We start from the raw sequence: 19,908 nt of genomic DNA, 5'->3' as shown, positions 1-19,908 counted from the left end.
TTCCACCAGGTGGCAAAATTGAGCTATAAAAGCAGATCTATAACCTTTATAACTGAAATATGTGCAATGGTGCATATTTTTTCCTTAGCATGTTAAAAATGTTTACTGCAAAGTTCCAGAAGAAGCAATTTAGGAATACAGTATTTGTTTGACTTAATTGATTGAATGACAGTCTGTTCATCTGTTCAGTCTGTGTGCATTGAGAATATACATTTTGGGTATAAAAGTGATCGTATTTCATTGTTGTGATGTTTTATTTGTTTGTTAAACTAATTTTTTTTTAATTGTCTTGGATTAAGTTCAGTTCAGCTTTTAGACCCCTGCACTAAGCAATAAGCCATAATCTCACAGAATATTTTACATACTTTTTTTTTTTATTATTCCAGTATGTCACCATAATCCTTATTCATGATTTATAATCTTCTTTTCTTTCCTCACAAGACTTTGAAAGACTACCAGCGCAGGTTGGACACTTCAGGGCTGAAGCCCAGCTTGGAGCTTTACACCGAGTATAGGGTAAGAGGTCGTCTCATGACTCGCTGTACTCAGTTAGCATCATGTAACAGTAGAAATGTTTTAGAAAAGGTTTTAAGCGATTTGTCTCTCTTTCAGTCCTTGGACATGACAACAAGATCTATGATTTACGAGGGGCCACTTACATGGAGGGTGACTAAGGAAAAGGCTCTAGGTAACTTTTGCTCTTTAAGTCTGAGTGGTACAGTATTTATAACACGCTTATCAGTGTAGTAATTTCACATAATTAATTGCCATTCTTAAAAGGTTTTTGGCCTGATAACGTTGACGTGTATGTATGTATGCATGTGTCCAGATGTACAGGGTGTGTTGCTGGGAGACCTGTTGGTCCTTCTTCAGAAACAAGATGAAAGAATGGTTTTAAAATGCCAAAGCAAAAGTAACATTGCTGTCCAGGAGGGCAAACAAATGCTCAGCCCCATCATAAAGCTTGAGTCGGCTTTCCTCCGAGAAGTGGCCACAGGTAAGTGTGTATGACCCTGTGCATGTTTTATATGGTTAGAAGGTGGATTTGTGAGAAAAAGTCACAATATTCCTTTTTTTTTTCAGATCGTAAAGCTTTCTATGTTATCTTCACTTGGGAGAGCGGAGCACAGATCTACGAACTTGTGGCACAGTCTGTTGCTGAAAGAAAAATGTAAGGTTTACAAAGGAGCATAACCCATCAAAAGAATCAGCAGTGATTTAAATAGTGATCTGTACCGTAAGTTGTTGATTGAGTCTGAACCTTGTCTTGTAGATGGACAGATTTGATCAAGTCATCATCAGAGGAGTTGAAAAAGAGTGGCGGTTATACACTGGACAGGGTGAGGCATGGAAGCATGCCAAGTAGCAGCTCCGCACTGGCGTATAGTGCCTCGTGAGTGTCTTACGTGTTCTTTAAATGTATGTCTGAAAATGTAATATAATAACCTACAGTTTTATTGTCTATTGACTTTAATAATTTTGCCTTTTATTTTATTGTCTGTTTCATCTGAAAGATGTAATTAATTGTGTGTTTTTAAGCCTATAATATATTTTTATATTGAAATAGGTTATTGCCTTCTTTGGCAATTAAACACAGTAATAAGAATTTCCTCCTGTTTCATGTATCCTACAGTCTACCACTTACCTGTGGTGTTGTTTACAGTTATGTACTGTAAATGATTATTGGCTTTGACTTGGCCTTACTAAAATTTTTCTTACTTACATCTTCTTTATTTCAGTTAAATATCTCAGAAAGAACAGAATTTTTTTCTCAACATTAAATACTCTCAAACTTATTTTAACCAATAATTAATAAATATTTAGCTTGCGTGGAATTTAATTGCACATTCATAACTTACTGTAAAGTGCGCGGAATGAATGTGTGAGATCGTGTTTATTAAGTAGATTTCAGTTGCACACTTATAAGCACGTATTTAAAAATTTACAGCGGCATCTTTTGAATTTTGAGATAAAGGAATGATTTTATTCAAGCTTGATTTTATTTATTTATTTGATTTAAGTTAAAAAAAAATTTTTAGGGGGGAGATAAATGTACTTGTGAAAATTAGTAGTAGATTTTACGAGATGCCTGCATAGACAGACTGACAGCCCATCCAAAAACTATTGTTTCTTATCTCACATCCTTCAAATTATTTTTTTGCAAAATATCTTCAATGTACAGAAACGCCAACTTTACAGTTTTATTATATGTATAGATAATGATCAAGTTAAACATAGTAAATAAGTAAAACCAGGATCTGATGAAGAATTCTTTTTGTCCTACTATCTCTGTCTCTCGCCCTCTCTTATACATGCATACACAACCACACTGACTCATTTCTCTTTCTTAGACTGAACCCGCCTCTTAGCCCTACTGACAATGGACCATACCTACTGAAAAACTCTGCAGGTAAGAAGTCATGCTCATTTGTCACTAAGGGTAAAATTTTGTTTGTAGGAGGAGCTCAAAATCAAAAGACCTTTATTTATGTTAATTTCCTTTTAACACATGATTAAGTGGAAAAGAACATCACTTTACGGATGCAAGACATTGTGCAGGAATAAAGTTTTTTTTTTTTTTTTTTTTAGCCATGCCGATTGGTGCATGAGACATAAGTTTTTCCACAATCGTCTCAGCGCAAGCGCTCACAACAAAAAGCTGAGCCTTAGACCAGTGTTTTAAAGAGGAGTACTGTGTATTAAATTTATGCTATTGCACTGTTGTGATTGTGATACATCTTTCGATTTAATAGGTCAATTCAAGGACAGCCTTAGCGATGATAAGTTCAGACACTCTCACTCCTTACTGATTGACTTCTTAGCTTCCAATGGGTTTGACCCACTCGCTTACAGTAATGCCCCTCCAGAGCGGTCTGGCACTTCGGCTTTGGATGAAGGTCAGTGATGTTTCCATTGTTTTAGCATGACACATCATATATGTATGATGATCTCAAGTTGAAGTCATTAGGGTGATTTTCTAGAAATGTAACATTATATTCTCGGTATATAGTCACGTCCTTGAAGACACTGTTAATCAGAAGTACCAGTCTGTCCCAGAATGAACAGAGTGGAGCAGAGCCCGGGAACCAGGAAACCGATGAATCACAAGGTATTAATCTTATATTACATTTAAACCCCGTAGGTCTCTTGTTTTATTAAGCATATTCCGTTCCACATTTTACATACATAATGTAGATGTGATGAGTAGTGTTGTCATGCTTTCTTTTATTAGAAGAGCTGGAGGAAAAGGCTCAAGGAGGTGAGCACAAAGCGGTAATTGCTCCTCTAGTGCTTTCACAGGAGCAAATAGAGGATGTCAGCAGAAAACTGGAGACTCTGGAAGAACAAGTGAAGAAACTACAGGTTAGAACGTTTTGACAGATTGCTGAATTTAATTCTATTAATAAAGCTAATGACACCATGTGTGTCAATTACTTTACCACTGAATTTAAATGGTAAAGAACTGTACCTAGAAATTAAATAATAAAATAAAAATACAGATTTGCCAGCCTTTATGTATTTTGTGTAGGAGTAACGTTGGAATAGTTAATCCGCAGAAATACACCAAAAGTATATAATATATCTCAATAAAAAAAAGAAAACAGGTCAGGCAGTTGACGTGACCCTGCAATAACTGGCATGTTGTTTTCCTAGAATAGAAAGAAACAAAGGGTTCAGGTAGAGTTAAAGTGCCTGATGGTTAATGTATAAGCCCTTGGGTGATTTCTAGAGTGCTAGAATACTATTACTCATCATTTTTACGGAGTTCTTCACTTTTAACAAGACATAATATAAAGAATGAGTAATGTACTATACAGCGCCTTGCAAAAGTATTTCTATCCCTTGACATTTTCCAATATGGCAAATAGTTTTTACAAAAATCTGAAAGGTGTGGCATGCATTTGTATTCAGCCCCGCTATAGTCAATACTTTGTAGAATCACATTTCGCTCCAAGTATAGCTGCAAGTCCTTATCAGCAATGTCTCTACCAGCTTTGCACATTAAGAGAGTAAAAGATTTGCCCGTTCTTTTTTTTGCAAAATAGCTTAAGCTCAGTCAAATTGGACGGAAGTCGTCTATAAACAGCAATTTTCTGTAAAAATTCTTGCCACAAATTTTTGATTGGATTTAGGTCTGGACTTGGCCATTCAAACACTTGAATTAGCTTTTTTCATAACCTAACCCTGCTTTAAACTTCCACAACTTTATCCCTGACCTGTCTGGTGTGTATCTTGAGCCTAAGCCTGAGCCTTGAGATTAAATTACACACAGGTGAACTCTATTTACTAATTTGGTGACTTCCGGAGGCAGTTGGTTCCACTGGTTTAGTTGGGGGCATCAGAGTAAAACGGGCACACCATTTTTTTTCAGATTTTTATTTGTAAAAAAAAAATAATAATTCTCTCATTTCACAATTATGTGCCACTTTGTGTTGGTCTATCACATAAAATACCAATAAAATAGATCTGTGTTTGTGTTTGTAACATGATAAAATGTAGACAAGTTCAAGAGATAATATTTTTGCAAGGCACTGTATATATGTAATACATTTATCACAAGTATAATTAAAATATAATGATGTATTCACAGAATGTGCAGGAGGAGTATCACAGGCTACAAGAAACCCTGGCTAAATTCATTATTCAAAGAGGAAACTACAATTGATCATTCCAGCCTGCTGGTCACCAGGTAATTCTACTACTGCTATCACATTGGAATTGTATGTTACACCTTAGTTGCTATTTTAATGTACACGTTGCTATTCTCAAGTGTTTTGTGTTTAAGTAATTTTGCAATTTGAATAAATTAATTTTGAAATGGTCGATTGCTATGCACATTATGTAATCCAGTTAAAGTTTTGTACAAGCCTAAAGTGGGTTTTTATGCCAGCCTTATAACAACACTGAGGAGTGTTTGAGTCCAATCAGCACATTTAACCTTTTGATATCACTGCTTGTGTTTATAAGTGTAATAAGTTTTAACTTATTTCCTGTCTAAGGCAAAATGGATCCCAATATGCTTGTTAGCATGATGTCTGAAAAATGGTTACATATGCTTTTCTATAGAATTTTAATTGTAACCAGTAGACAAACTATTTAGGCTCTCGGACAAATTAAATCGTTTTTCAATAGCTTTCCTCATGTTTGTCATATTGAAATTTTATACATTTTAATTCATGAAATGTTTGTGTCTGTGTGCTTTAATATATGCGTACTATAATATTCCCCTTTATTCTCTGTGTTACATTCTCTGTCGGTGGAAACATTATATGTATAGCGCTTTTAACAATTGATAATTAACAATTGACCAGCTGCTTGTCGCAAAGCAGCTTTACACAATCAAAAGAATTACTTAAGTTTGTATAAATTGTGAATGTGTATGACTCAAAATGATGATAAGATTTTCCTTGATGAGCAAGCCGAGGACGAACCTTGAGAGGAACCTGGCTCTTCATTTGGGTGGTAACGGATAACAGGGATTGATCTGCAATCATACTGTGTGTTAGGAGGCTGGAAGTGTTTAAGTTAATATGGAGTTTGTTATTGGAGGCTCAGGTAGACGGTAGGAAACTCCAGTCCTGAATTATCAAGTGACTGCAGTCACAAGTCCTCAGAGACGAACATGGTCTGGGGCTTCAGAGCAATTGTGAAATTTCAAATGCTAAATTTCCACATTCACCAGTCTGAATCCGCAATCGATGGAGTCCCAATCTCTGAAACAATTGTCCACCAACAAAGTCAACAGGGCCATAAAGAAAATTAAGGCATCGAAAGCTGAGTGAACTGCCAGTAGATCTGGAAATTGTGGAAAATAGAGCCACAATTGTCTGATGGTTAAAGTCCTTTTGCATTGCCATTTTGTTGTCGAGGGAAGTCACACCTATTGGGACTGCTAGCATTATCTCAACCATTTTCAGGAATTATGATGGCAGAATGCTTTAATTATTGTCCTAGTGCTCACTACATCACTAACAATGGGCATTTCTCTCCAAAAACCATATTGCCAATGACATGATCTGACGGCAAATAGGGGCTCATGAGACAAGTCCAAGACAAAATGAGTAAGAAGCACGCAACTTGATACCGCCACATATTGGAAGCATGAGAACGCACGCCTGTTTGACCACCCAGATTAATATCCTTTTAACTAAGCCTCCTAACACACAGTATGACTGCAGATCAAGCCCTGTTATCCGTTATCACCCGAATGAGGATGGGTTCCCTGTTGAGTCTGGTTCCTTTTTGGGATCTCAGGGAGTTTTTCCTTGCCACTGTCGCCATCATCCTCGGCTTGCTCATCTGGGACAATCTTATCATTTTGATTCATACACATTCGCATTTCATACAAACTTAAATAATTCTTCTGAGTATGTAAAGCTGCTTTGCGACAATGTCAATAGTTAAAAGCGCTATACAAATAAAATTGAATTGAATTAACCGAAACAGTTTGGTTAAAGTAGGCAGACCCTGTGCCTGTGTGAAAATGTGAAGAAGAAAAAGATTGACACATCCTTTATGAGTTTCTGGCAAATATTAAATGTGTAGCTTAATTGAAGTTGATTTACATCCTGTTTAAATTAATCTCAGGATTCATTTAAACAGATTCAACTGCATTAATGGAGTGGATTGTGACTCACGTACAGAATGAATTGGTTGATTTTTATACAGTGAAAGTTTACAGACACAAAGTTTTTCATGTCTATTATTCTTTGGTTTAACAGCCCATTAAAAAAAAACACCTCATTTAGTTGGATAGAAACCAGTTTATCAGGCTGCACAATGCAAATGCAGCCAATGCCATGTAGAGGGGCCACATGAATGATTATACAGCGCACTGTTATTAGTTCATTGAGGTTGTTGAGGTTGGCTTTTTCCTGTTTTCTAAACTGTGCATTCTTAAAATGCTGTCCTATGTTTTTCTTTGCAGATTGTCTGAAGCCCAACCTGATGATGTAGTGAAAGTGTTGCTTACAAAATGGAGAGAGGGAGACTGTTTGTGTGTCTGTGGTTGCATGCAGGGGTGTTTTTTATTTTACGCAGAGCTTGTGGCCCAAAATCCAAATGAAGTTGGTCAGGATTGAACAAATATATTCATTTACCTGTGTTTGCCATTTTGAAAGAACAACTCTTATAAGCGCACATGGAATGAAAACAAGAGTTGAAGGTTTGAAAGAGGCTGTAAGGAAGTTTTTTTTTTTTTTTAATTCATGCCAAATGCTTTTAAGTGTGATATGGAGGTCCGAGTCTAAGCCACAGGTGTTGTTTATATTGTAGTGCAGCAGTTAGACAAGCATCTTAGTTATTGTCACATGGTCACTGTAGATATTTTTTGTCTTTAGCATGTTGGAATGAGTGAGCATATGTGCATGTGAGTCACCTTGATAAATTTGTGGATGTTCTGCTCTTTAGAGGAACTTTCCTGTGTTGTAATGTCTATGCATAATCATCAGAGGATATACAGAGGAGATTTTAAATAATTAATTATTTAAATAGAATTCATTATGAAGGGTAGCCTCGCTAGCCTTCGCATGGATCGGTTTCAGACCAAAGAGGACCTACAGTGAGAAGCACGTTTATCACAGAAAATCTAATGCCTAGAGCTGAAAAAAAGTATTAAGCATTTAATTTTTTTAATAAGCATATGCAAGATTAGTAAAATGCACTTAAATCCCATTCTATGCTATATGCACATATATAAATATCTCCTAAATAGAATGTGTAAGAAAAAAAGAAAACTAAGCTGACACGTAAAAAGTTAAAGACTCCTTATTGAACCTATTTTATCAATAATTATACATATAATTACATACTGTTTTCTTTACTAGAAATAGAAACATTTTATTTTTTTAATCAATTCATTATTAAGCTTGGCTTATGTAAGCTCATACCATGAAGCTCAGTCTAAAGTAGTGGATGATTTACATAATACATATTTAACACCTTATGATCGATCAGAATCGAGAATAAAACAGTGCTGTTACATAAATACAAATATAATGGTTAATTCCAAATTAACTGTAAAAGTGCTTTGAGTCTGGTCTGTGCGAGGAATAACACACTTTACATCTGGTGCGGATTATTTTACATCGCAATGCCAGAAGTGTGTTATTCCGGTTGTACCACACCAGTTTGCGACAGGTTTTAACCTATTAATGAACACTTGTTTTTGTTTTTTTCTATCTTAAAAGCAGTTTAAAATATAAGGTTTGGAGCATTTGTAAGAAAAGTTGGTTTTTGTTGGTGATTTATATAGGGTTATAATGGTTAAATCTCCACCAGCTTTTTTTTTTCTTCCATCTCTTTTTATTTTACAATTTTTTCGTATATTGTTAAAATATGCAGTATGTCATGTTAACGAGAAACCAGAAAGGAAAACCTCAACTGTTCAAGAAACACCTGTTTATACAAAAGACCTCACCACATGTATGATTTTATACATTTTTTTCCTCAGTAAATGTCATACTAAGGTGCATCAGTAAGGTAACTTGAAAAGTTGCATTTTATTATTATTATTATTATGAGGCGCTCTATGCATAAACTGTCACTAGTGATAATAGCATATTTGAACAAGGACATTAATATAAGCTGATATTTGTTATAGACAACTTTTGTCAGAGCTGAGCTAATACAGTATACTGTATCACTTTTTAATCAACACCTTTTGACCAATCGGAATCCAGTGCTGTCAGACCAACATTATTAAAAGAGTCATTTTTAAAATTTACTGTTATTCTGCTGTCTTTAGCTGTATATTTTTAACCAGCGGTTTACCGTAAATGGACTTTGTAGACTTTCAGCTTGTAAGTGTTTGACAATGTGATTTCTTTATATGGGAAGCAGAAAGAACATGTTGATCAGAGTTTGTGAGAAATGTTCATCATCAACAGTGACCATTTTCTCATTACGGTTTTTTGTTCCTGTTGCTAATGCTCTTTTAGAGTTCTATCATTAAAGTAAGTATGCAACTGCCAAATACCATAAGAAACGATAGATAGTGCCTATCATTATACTACAGCATTTGCACCAAGACCTCATGAAGAAGTACTGAATTAGAGGGGTAAAAATGTTGTGGCTTCTGCCATACACTTGACTGTGTCCTTTGAGTCAAAGAGACTTAATCAATGTTGCTTTCAGTCTCATGCCACAGTGTGCTTTCCGATGTTTATCCAGCTAAGACACATTTGTATTTTTTATGTACAATGCTATTTATAATGCAGGGTGGATTATGCAAAGGGTTTAGACCTTTATTTCTTCGTTCCGGCTCAGTGGCTGTGTAGAGGACCTAGTGGCACTCTTCCTCTTTCTCACTATCAGTCGATGAAAGACAAAAATGCTCAAGTTTCAGTTCCACATCAATAGGGTCTGGTGGCAGTTTATTACTGACTCTCATATTGTGCACTGTGTTTCTTTCAAATGTATGCCTCTTTCTATTTTTTGTATTTCTTTTTCTAGGCTGAACCAAATATTCTTTTACATACAGAGCTGTAAAGTGTAATTCCACAACCATTTTAGCCCAGGAAATTACATATTTTTTTGGCTTCGGCCCACTTCAGTGTAGTACTATGTATATTTTAGGGGTTTTGTTACTCTTGTCACAGCTACCCCTGATTAAAGCAAGAACTATTCTGTGTATTTGTGCTTTGATTTTTATCATGTAAGATATTTTGAAAGCATTGAGGTACATTTTATTACTACTGTAAGTTTCCTGTTCTTCTTCTTTTTTTTTAAATAAATCATTTCAACAATTGCTAAAATGTGCCCCAAGTGATGTAATTGTATGTGTCAAAGGGAGAGAAGGAGAGCAGTATTAGACCTTTGTAAGGAGAAGAAGAAAGATGTAAAGTGGGCAGGGGAAGTAAGAAGGGGTGGGAGTGAACAGAAAAGAATGTGATATCAAAGTGTCAACAGACCTTAGGAGGCCATTTTAGTTGAACCTGTTTGCTCAACCTTCTAGATGATGGAGGGAAAATTGGTCGTCTTGATCTGTGTCTTGGCAGGTGAGTGCCCAAAACAGTTTGTGCTGCTTTTTAACTAAATTTTTGTAAAAGTCATGTAGTCACAGAAAAAAACATCACTAAGTTGGCTTCTCTGTCTTGTCACTTGAGTAATATAGACTTTATTCGGAGCATTAAAACTCATCTCTAATCTGGAAAATTAAATAAGTGTCTGTTCAGGTCACATCTTTAATGTTCAACATTTTAGATCTTTAAATATTTTATGCATTTGATGGGGTGTTTTTAAAGCCTTTAAAGTACTTTTTTATATTTATAGACATTCAAAGCAATAGTAGTACCCTTTTAATGATACCTCACCTCACATGGAACTAAATTTTAAATATGTTTCCAAGTATCTTCAATAATTTATATCAAAATATAGAGTATATTAGTATTTTATTATTTATTTTAAAGCACAAATGGATGCATTTAAAATATGTTTAAACATAAAGTAAAATATGTTTGTCAGAAATCGTTCCCAAAGAATCTATTAAGTATGCAGAAAGTGCTAACATTTAGAAATATTTTTTTATTAATAATTAATTACTTATTATTTTAAAAATGTACTTAAAGTTTACTTTTATAAGAGTTATTAAACTATATAGCTGCGATTATCTAATAAGTAAACCAATGCAGAACTAATTAGGGCTGTAGGATTATTTTTCTATTGTCTGTTTAGGAATGTTTGTTTAAATCCAGCAAATTAATAATATACCTATACTAAATGCTACTTTATGGTACAATATAACTGATTGTAAAAATAAATCGATTCTTATTACAAAAAAAGGTTATTTTAAACATGCAGTGTGTGTGAAAATTTATACACACTTTAGGAAAGAAAATAGTATGATGTATATTACATTAAAATATACGTTAGAATTGAATTATATTATGTACATTATATTAGAATATAATCAAAAAGTTGATTATTTCAGTAATTTTATTCAAAAAGTGAAATTCTTATATAGATTCATTAAACACAGATTGATGTACAGTATTGTTTGTTTCTTTACATTTTTGATAATTATGGCTTACAGCTAATGAAAACCCAAAATTTAGTATCACAGAACATTTGAATATTGTGATTTGAGTATTGTTGAAGACTCATGGTGTCGCACCCAAATCAGCTAATTAGCTCAAAACATCTGCAAAGGTTTCCTGAGTCTTTAAAGGGTCCCTCCACAGAGTGCTGTATCCAAGCACATTAATGGAAAGTTGAAGGGAAGGAAAAAGGTGGTAGAAAAAGGTGCACAAGCAACAGGGATAACTGCAGCCATGAGAGGAAGCCCAATCAGGAATTTGGGGGAGATTCACAAGTTGTGGACTGCAGCTGGAGTCGGTGCTTCAAGAGCCATCACGCACAGACGTACTATATCCAGGACCTGGACTACAACCGTCGCATTTTTTGTGTCAAGCCATTATTGAACCAGAGATAACATCAGAGGTTACCTGGACTAAGGACAAAATGAACTGTTGCTCAGTGGGCCAAAGTCCTTTTTTTTTTTTTAGATGAAAGTAAATTTTGGGTTTCATTTGGAAATCAAGGTCTCAGAGACTAGAGGAAGAGAGAGGAGGCACAGAATCCAAAGTTTGCACATTCAGTGGTGGATTGGGTAGCATGGTCATTTGCTGGTGTTGGTCCACTGTGTATTATCAGGTCCAGGGTCAAGGCAGGCATCTACCAGAAAGTTTTAGAGCACTTCATGCTTTCCTCTGCTGACCAGCATTATGGAGATGCTAATTTCATTTTCCAGCAGGACTTGACACCTACCCACACTGTCAAAAGTACTAATACCTGGTTTAAGGACTATGGTATCCTTCTGCTTGATTGGCCAGCAAACTCGCCTGATCTTAACCCCTTAGATAATCTGAGTTATTGTTAAGAGGAAGATGTAAGACACCTGGAGCAACCTGGGCTTCATAACACCTGAGCAGTGCCACAGACTGATCGCCTCCATGCCACGCCGCATTGCTGCAGTAATTCATGCAAAGGGAGCTCCGACCAAGTATTGAGTGCTATACATGTTCGTACTTTTCAGTAGTTTTTGTGTTCAAAAACTTTTTTTATGGTTTTAAGTAATACTGAATTTTGTGTTTTCATTAGCTGTATGCCATTATCAAAATTAACAGAAAAAAAAAACACAAAATATATCAGTCTGTGTGTAATGACTCTAATAATAAATGAGGTTCACTTTTTAAAGTTTGAATTGAATTACTGAAAGTTTTTAATGATATTCTAATTTATTGAGATGTGTGTGTGTGTGTGTGTGTGTGTGTGTGTGTGTATATATATATATATGTATATATATATATACACACATTTTTTGTGTGCAACAGATGTCTGTACTGTTACTGTTTTGCTTCACTAGAGCTTATCTCCAGTTACTGCATCTTACTAGGTCTCTAATCTTAGTGCATACAGTATACAATATATATTTTATTAGTCAGAACTGGAATTATTCGCCTCCTTGGTAAAGAAGCCGGAAAAAAAAAGATATTTGCGCTTAATTATCTCAGGGAACGAAAATCTATAGAGCTATATACACTTCCTGCCTACTTGTGTAGGGAAACCTGCTTATTCAAGCAATTGCCTAATCAGCCAACCATGTGGCAGCAGCTCGGTTCATACAGTCCTGCAGATGCAAGTACACAGCTTCAGTTAATGTTCATGTAGCATCAGAATACCAATAAAAACGTAGTGTTGTCAGTTACTGTCAGCCTGGCGTGGTTGTTGATGCCAGATAGGCTGGTCTGAGTGTTTCAGGAACAGTTGATCTCTAGGGATTTTCACAGAATTCAGGGCAAAACACAAACATTTAGTGAGCAGCTGTTCTGCAGATGTTATATGAAGGCAAAGAAGAATGGCCAGAGTCAGTTTAGGAATGACAGAAAGGTAACTGGGAACTCGCATCACCACTTCAAGCAATTGTGTTGAATTGGAAAGCATATTGGACCTACAGTACAGGCAGAGCGGTGACAGAAGACAACACGACTTCAATGCCATAATATTAGGGATGAGAGAGGACTGGAGAGTTTATGATAAAAAAAAATTAAAAAAACACTGTCCGAGTTTTTGTTTTTTCTTTTTTGGAGTGGGGGTGGGGTGTCCAAATGTTAAGCTGCTACATGATTGGCTGATTGGATTAAATATACAAAACCATGTCACTATATATATATTTTTTAAATCTTACATTTATGTAACGTACAGTAAAATGAAGTAAACCTGTTGTTTCTTGATTCTTTTTCATTAGCTGCTGCCAATGTTGCCAGCCCTTTCAATGTAAAACTGTTCCATGACCGTCCCGGATTGAGGCTCGCCATCTCAGAGACGGCTACTATGAAGTGCTGTTACTCCACGATGAATGAAGTGAACATTAAATGGGAGCAGACAGTCATGAATTTTTTTAATACGACTGAATCGGTTACTGTGAACGACAAATTTTACCGAGTGAAAATTAAAAACGAAAGTAAAACAAAACGGGAGAGTAATTATATGTGCTCTATTCTGATCCTTGATGACATCAAGGTGAATGATTCAGGCCTGTATCAATGTTCTCTAAAAGAAAAAAACAAAAACAGCAACATCACATTTTATACACCAGGCACCTTTTTACAAGTATATGGTGAGTGGAAAATAACAAGTTCTGTTTTTATGTTTGCTTTCTCATAGGAGCACTAATAATTCATTATTTAAATTAATAATAAGTTATACGTTTAACACATACACTGATCAGCCATCACATTATACCACCACATTATACCACCTTTGCCGACAAAACAGCCCTGACCCCTCGAGTCATGGACTCCACTAGCCTTTTGCATGTGTGCTGTGTTATATGGCACCAAGCCATCAGTAGAAAACCCTTTCCTAGTAGAAAGTTCTGCAAGTTGCAAGGTGAGGCCATGGATCACTTGTTTTTCCAGCACATCCCACAGATGCTTGATTGGATCAAGAATTTGGAGGCCAATTCAACATCTTGATTTTGTTTTGTTCTTTAAACTATTCTTGAGCCATTCTTGCGGTCTACTTCTGTAGTGTCTTTAGGGAATACTCTCGCTATAAACGAGTGAACCTGGTAGATAGCAAGTTGTGCGCGTCAGTATCTCAGTGATGCATGGTTTCTGATGATCACGTGCCCATTGTAGGTGTTTGTGGCGGTGGTCATATGCAAGAATGAGCGCCATACTCAACAACAACTGCAATGCGCGGTGTATTTTAAGACCTTTTAATAGGTACCAACTTTTTTTATTGGAAGTAGCTTACAGTAGTAGCAGGCGGTGGTGTAGTGGTTAGCATTGTCGCCTCGCACCTTAAGGGTCCGGGTTTGATTCCTGTCTCTGTGTGCATGGACTTTGCATCTTCTTCCCGTGCTTGGTGGGTTTCCTCCAGTTACTCCCACAGTCCAAAGACATACAGATTAGGCTAATTGACGTTTGAAAAATTGCCTGTTGTGTCGGAATGAGTGCGAGTGTGTGTGTGCTCTGCAATGGATTGGCATTGGTGTACCCCGCCTCGTGCCCTAAGTCTCAATTTTTTTCAAGGGGTAGCCAGGGGTAGCTCAGTGGTTAAGGCATTGGACTACGGTTCGGAAGATCCTAGGTTCAAACCCCACAACCACCAAGTTGCCACTGTTGGGCCCTTGAGCAAGGCCCTTAACCCTCAACTGCTCAGATGTATAATAAGATAAAAATGTAAGTCGCTCTGGATAAGAGCGTCTGCCAAATGCCTAAATGTAAATGTAAGTCTCCTAGGATAGGCTCCAGCCCTGACCCCCACCCCCACCCCCCATGACCCTAAGTACAGGATAAAGTGGTATAGACGATGAGTGAGTAGCTTAGTAGATTTCCAATTGGATTGGACTGTACAGACCCTCCTTCTCTCCCCATGTGAATCAGTGATCCTTGGCCTCCCATGACCCTGTCACTGGTTTACAGGTTTTTTTTCCTTGCACCACTTTTGTAGGTCCAACAAGAGCTGTAGTCATCTAGTCATCGCAATTTGGCGTTGTTGAAGTCGCTAAAATTCTAATGCTTCCCATTTTTTTTCTGCTTCCAACACACTCCCTAATTATATCCCACCTACTTCCCACCCAGGTGCCATTATAATGAGATAGTCATGTGTTATGCACATAACCTGTAAGTAGTCACAATGTTATGGCTGATCGGTGCACAACATTATGTAAAATGAGTGAAAACGATATTTGTTAGAAAGAAGAAACCGCTCATCTACAAATCTAATCTGTGTTCCTTAACTCATTAGAGCCCATAAAAATGATCCTGGGAATCAGTGAGGCGAGTAAGAACAGCATCATCACTGCTGAAGGGGTTTTCCTGCTGCTGTTTGTGCTACTTCCTGGCACCGCTCTTATCTGCAAGGTCTTTTACATATGGACTTATACATAATAATATATATAAAATGTGAAAAATATGCATACACTTTATTATAATATCCACAAATAAGCAATGTCAATATTTTTTTAATTCATTAATATATTTTGAGTTTTTTTTTTTTTTTTTAACTGTATTTAAACACTATTTTGGAGGATTTGTGCTTTCCTCGGGTAGTGTACATAAACAATACCCGCCCGCACTCTTACTGAAGTAAAAAAAAAGTTCTTGTTACTTAGTCAGCCGTTGCTATTTGATGCAGTTATTGATTCATACAGAATGACATGCCTCATCTGCCTCCCTCCTAAAAAAAATAAATAACGATCATTACATTTCAAATTTAAACCTTAAGAATTGTGTTAGGTTTGACCTCACAGTAAGTATTTCAACAATTTTAGAGTTTTCTTATTTCCCGCCTCTGTACACTACCAAAATGGACATTCAGCTTATTAAAACATTGCAATGTATTACAGCTGCCTGTCAAGCAGGGTTTATTTTTTTCTTTAATGACAGTGTGAGAGAATAGACATGAACAAAATCTGACCTTTTGTACAAAGCAGTCAAAATGACCAGGGGTAGCTCAGTGGTTAAGGCATTGGACTACGGTTCGGAAGATCCCAGGTTTAAACCCCACAACCACCAAGTTGCCACTGTTGGGCCCTTGAGCAAGGCCCTTAACCCTCAACTGCTCAGATGTGTAATGAGATAAAATTAAAAAAATGTAAGTCGCTCTGGATAAGAGCGTTTGCCAAATGCCTAAATGTAAATGATCGATGTCACACATTTGCTTAAATTTAAATAGGGGGACCTAAAAAAAAATCAATTGAACTTTTATTACTTTGTTTAAAATAATTAAATTCTATTCAATTCTAATACATTACTAATACAGTGTATATATATAATTTTTTTTTGTCGTCAGATCCTGATGTTTGAAAATCTATTTTTATACAGACTTAGTCATATAATAAAATTTTTAAATCTATACAAAGTTTGTAATAAAATACACAGGCTGCCTATGACTTTTTCACATTAGTGTATATAAAATTATTTGTACTTATGGACAAGATTACAATATATCAATTACAATATATGATTTTATGCCCTTAGTAGTCTTGCTCTATTAAAATTGTGTGTAAAATATAATAGAAGAAAAAAAATACAGCTTTAAAGTTGCAAAGGCTGAATAATAAAATAATTTTTAAAAAATATATAAAATAATAAAGTTAAATAATTCTATTTCATTGACAGTAATTCAACCCCATCTATTATGTACTGTATAGTACCCCGCCTTGTGCCCTTATTTCCCTGAGCCAGCCTTCAGGCTCCCTGTAACCCTACACAGGATAAGTGTTTTGGATAATGGATGGATGGATGGATGCAAGTAATTCCTGAGGAATTTGAACCATCTCATTACTTTGAAGATAATTGGATTTGATAAAATAGAATAGCAGTGTATATATTCCTTATTTATGAACTTTTTATTGCTTATTTGTGGTTCCATTTTTCTTTATATGTCATATATGTCATACAAATAAAATTTTCTGTGGCAAAATGTTGGTTACTTGTTCAGTAATGTTTAAGTCTTAATGTCAGCCTTTTCACTTTCTTTCTTTCAACACAGTCAAAGGGCTTGAATGAGCTGGAGAAAAGAAAGGGCAAGGAGGAGGAAAATATTTATGAGGTACATCTTTTGGGATTTTATGATTTTCTGCTAAAAATCCATGTTTTCTTTACAGTTAACATTATTCAATCACCTATGTAAACTTTCACTATTTAATTATGTCCAACTAAACTGTAAGCATTCTGTAAAAAAAAAATCACGAGTTGCATAATTCTGTTTGATGTGCATGATCATTGCAGGTTATCATTATTTGCCTGATATGAACTCAACAATTCGAACAAAACTAAAAGGATTTACACTTATTTAAACCTACAGGGCCTGAACCTAGATGACTGCAATTCTACATATCATCAAATTCAGCGTTCTCTCGTCCAAGGCCCTTACCAGGATGTGATCAACAATGACGAAGACGACATTCAGCTGGAGAAGCCCTGAATGTGAGGCTGTGAGCAGGCAGGGTCCATGTGATACCAACTCATAGTGTAACTTTATTGCTTTTGTTTGCTTTGTCTGACGTAAATTAGGGGTGTAACAAAATATAAGTACCGTACATTATTCTGATGATGCATCCTGAATGAACACAGATATAAAAACAGGTGGAGTATTCACTTAAAAAAGCGAGGGAAAAAGTTTCCCAGTTTCAGAACCACGATTTTGATTTTGATTTTACTTTATTATTGGGCTTTAATGACCAGCTTGCTAAAGACCATGACGAACGTTGCCAGGTTTCTGCAAAGAGATTAACCCAAGAGCAATGCAGAACCCCACAAATACAAATGAAATGTTGGAGGAAACAGGTTAATGATATATGAGAAGTGTTCAATTCAAACCGGAACTTTGGGGATCGTGCAGAATAACACAACACAGTTAAAACTACCTTCATTTCCCTTTATTATCCCCTACTACACGTATCCCAGTGTTTCACTAGTGCTTGAATACCATCAAGGTAGAAAGTTCTTTCAGTACACCAGAGCCCTGATCTGACTGCCTGCTTCACATCTGAAACGCTGGCCTCCCAGGAACTCCTTCAATGGCCCAAACATGTGGAAATGGCTGAGACAGTACAGGGATGTTGCAATAACTCCCAGTCGAGATCCTGTAAAGTGCAGGTGGTGTTTATGAATGTTTGTGTGTACAGTTCCCACAGACAGAGTGCAAGATGGTGACAAGTCTTCTGTCAGCCTTCAAGGTTCAGATATTCCACTAGCTTCTAGTCATCTCAGTCTAGATCGTCATTCAGCCTTGTGAAAAAACATTTCCAACATTTAAATATTTTGCTGCAGCTAAAAGTCTCATCACTGTACTGTGCTTGACATCTTTTGTAATTGTCAGTGAATTTTATGCCTTCATTCATAAGAAATTTCATCAATCAAGTCCCGGTTTGACTTGAACGTCCCTCATATATCTGCAATATGTGGAACATTATACATTCAACCTGGCAACCCTGCCCACCAAAATGAAAAAGAAAAACTACAACAAGCGAGTTCACTAACTTGGTACTCATCTGATATAAACTATTTCATTGTAGCTCGACTGCATTAAAGAAATCTGCTTGTTATTTTAAGTCTGTACGCCGTACATGCCATGCACAGGGTAGAATACCTAATTTCATATTAATTTGACCATTATATACTAGATTATGTGTTTTTTCAACTAATTAAAAATAGATGTGGGATCAGGTGGACATCTAGACTGGTTGTTTAAAAAGTTCCATGCAGGGATTTATAATTATTATTTACCATAAAAGAGATGTGGTGTAGTGGTTAGCACTGTCGCCTTGCACCTTCAGGGTCCGGATTCGATTCCCGTCACTGTGTGCATGGAGTTTGCATGTTCTTCCCGTGCTTGGTGGGTTTCCTCTGGGTACTCTGGTTTTCTCCCACTTGTGAAATATTGTTGAACAGATAGCTCCATTGTGTTTGTGTGTTCAATAAAATGGTTTTGTTATTTCTTTTTGATATTATTCTCCTAAAAGTTTTTTCTTTTCTACAAATGTATATGAAATAACTTTTCAGCTTTCCATATAAGCATGTGTGCAAATATCTATACAGTACCTTCTTTTACTTTTAATAAAAATATTTTGATTATGTTTATTTGTACTGTTGTTTATGTTGTAAATAATCCCATTCATCTTTCTATGAGTCAAGTTTTAACACTATAAACATGCCCCCCCCCCCCCCCCACACACACACACCCCTAATGATCTATTTAGTTCTTATGTTAAGCAGGCCAGTCAAATAAAGCACTACAAAAGATTTTTTACAGATTGCTATTAAAACCTGGTACAGAAACAACATCGCTAATTCTGCATTCAGCTTCACCTCTTTCACAATAGCCTGATAATTTATTCCAGCTTGGAAAAAAAAATCTATATTTATTTTCTGTCATTAGTTGTTGTTGTTGTTGTTGTTTTTAAAGCATAAAGTGGATATTTCACTTTTGGGAGAATCTGTCTGCTCTTCAGGCTTGCTGGTTTTAGACTTTAATGGAGGTGAAGTGACCTTCGCAGTATGTGTATTAAATATCAGACAAAAGGCCACAAATAATGAAAATAATGTTCTTCAATTCCCTCTTTCATCTCATTCATGTTGTCTTTTTATCTTCTCTATCAAATACCAAAAATAAGAAATGCCTAGATGGATGGATGGTGGATTTTATTGGCTAATGAAGCCATACCGCTAGCAACCGATAGGTGGCAATGAAATCAAACTAACGCGCTAATACGCTTAAGAGACCGAATAAGAACATTTTCCCTCAAATGTATTTATTATATTTACTTAACGGGAATAAAAAAAAAACAAAAAAAATATATACTGCCGTAGCATTTTACTTTCAAAATAGCCTTAAAATAGACTACTCTCGCTAGTACAGTCACACATGGAGCTCTCCATCGCGCTTCGCCTC

General features: G+C 36.0%; 2 protein-coding genes across 4 annotated transcripts in view; both read left to right on the top strand.

Annotated features, from left to right (window-relative positions):
• The window catches only part of arhgef1b (Rho guanine nucleotide exchange factor (GEF) 1b), a 50,844-nt gene extending 41,089 nt beyond the window's left edge, over positions 1–9,755 (top strand). For all 3 annotated transcript variants that reach the window (XM_053487594.1, XM_053487595.1, XM_053487593.1), the window contains 11 exons: positions 442–516; positions 613–688; positions 830–997; positions 1,084–1,171; positions 1,274–1,393; positions 2,352–2,410; positions 2,754–2,897; positions 3,011–3,109; positions 3,233–3,363; positions 4,592–4,690; positions 6,929–9,755. In XM_053487594.1, coding sequence (XP_053343569.1) covers positions 442–516; positions 613–688; positions 830–997; positions 1,084–1,171; positions 1,274–1,393; positions 2,352–2,410; positions 2,754–2,897; positions 3,011–3,109; positions 3,233–3,363; positions 4,592–4,666 — 1,035 coding nt within the window. In that variant the 3' untranslated portion in view covers positions 4,667–4,690; positions 6,929–9,755. The remainder of the gene's footprint in view (positions 1–441; positions 517–612; positions 689–829; positions 998–1,083; positions 1,172–1,273; positions 1,394–2,351; positions 2,411–2,753; positions 2,898–3,010; positions 3,110–3,232; positions 3,364–4,591; positions 4,691–6,928) is intronic.
• Positions 9,756–9,870: 115 nt separating this feature from the next.
• cd79a (CD79a molecule, immunoglobulin-associated alpha) lies at positions 9,871–18,898 on the top strand. Its single transcript, XM_053487480.1, has 5 exons — positions 9,871–9,998; positions 13,247–13,618; positions 15,256–15,371; positions 17,005–17,064; positions 17,320–18,898. The coding sequence occupies exons 1-5, from the start codon at positions 9,956–9,958 to the stop codon at positions 17,437–17,439; spliced, it is 711 nt and encodes a 236-aa protein (XP_053343455.1). The 5' UTR covers positions 9,871–9,955; the 3' UTR covers positions 17,440–18,898.
• Positions 18,899–19,908: the final 1,010 nt, after the last annotated feature.

This window comes from Clarias gariepinus, chromosome 26, assembly GCF_024256425.1.
Source record: "Clarias gariepinus isolate MV-2021 ecotype Netherlands chromosome 26, CGAR_prim_01v2, whole genome shotgun sequence".
NCBI lineage: Eukaryota > Metazoa > Chordata > Actinopteri > Siluriformes > Clariidae > Clarias > Clarias gariepinus.
Note: the sequence above shows the minus strand (reverse complement) of the source record. Positions and strands in the feature narration are given on the sequence as shown.

Bases quoted from the DNA above. Each gene is read 5' to 3' on its own strand.
- cd79a (XM_053487480.1), top strand. From the start codon at position 9,956: ATGATGGAGGGAAAATTGGTCGTCTTGATCTGTGTCTTGGCAG. The intron at 15,372-17,004 runs GTCTTTTACATA...CTTTCAACACAG, and splicing joins GCACCGCTCTTATCTGCAAG to TCAAAGGGCTTGAATGAGCT. The intron at 17,065-17,319 runs GTACATCTTTTG...TTAAACCTACAG, and splicing joins AGGAGGAAAATATTTATGAG to GGCCTGAACCTAGATGACTG.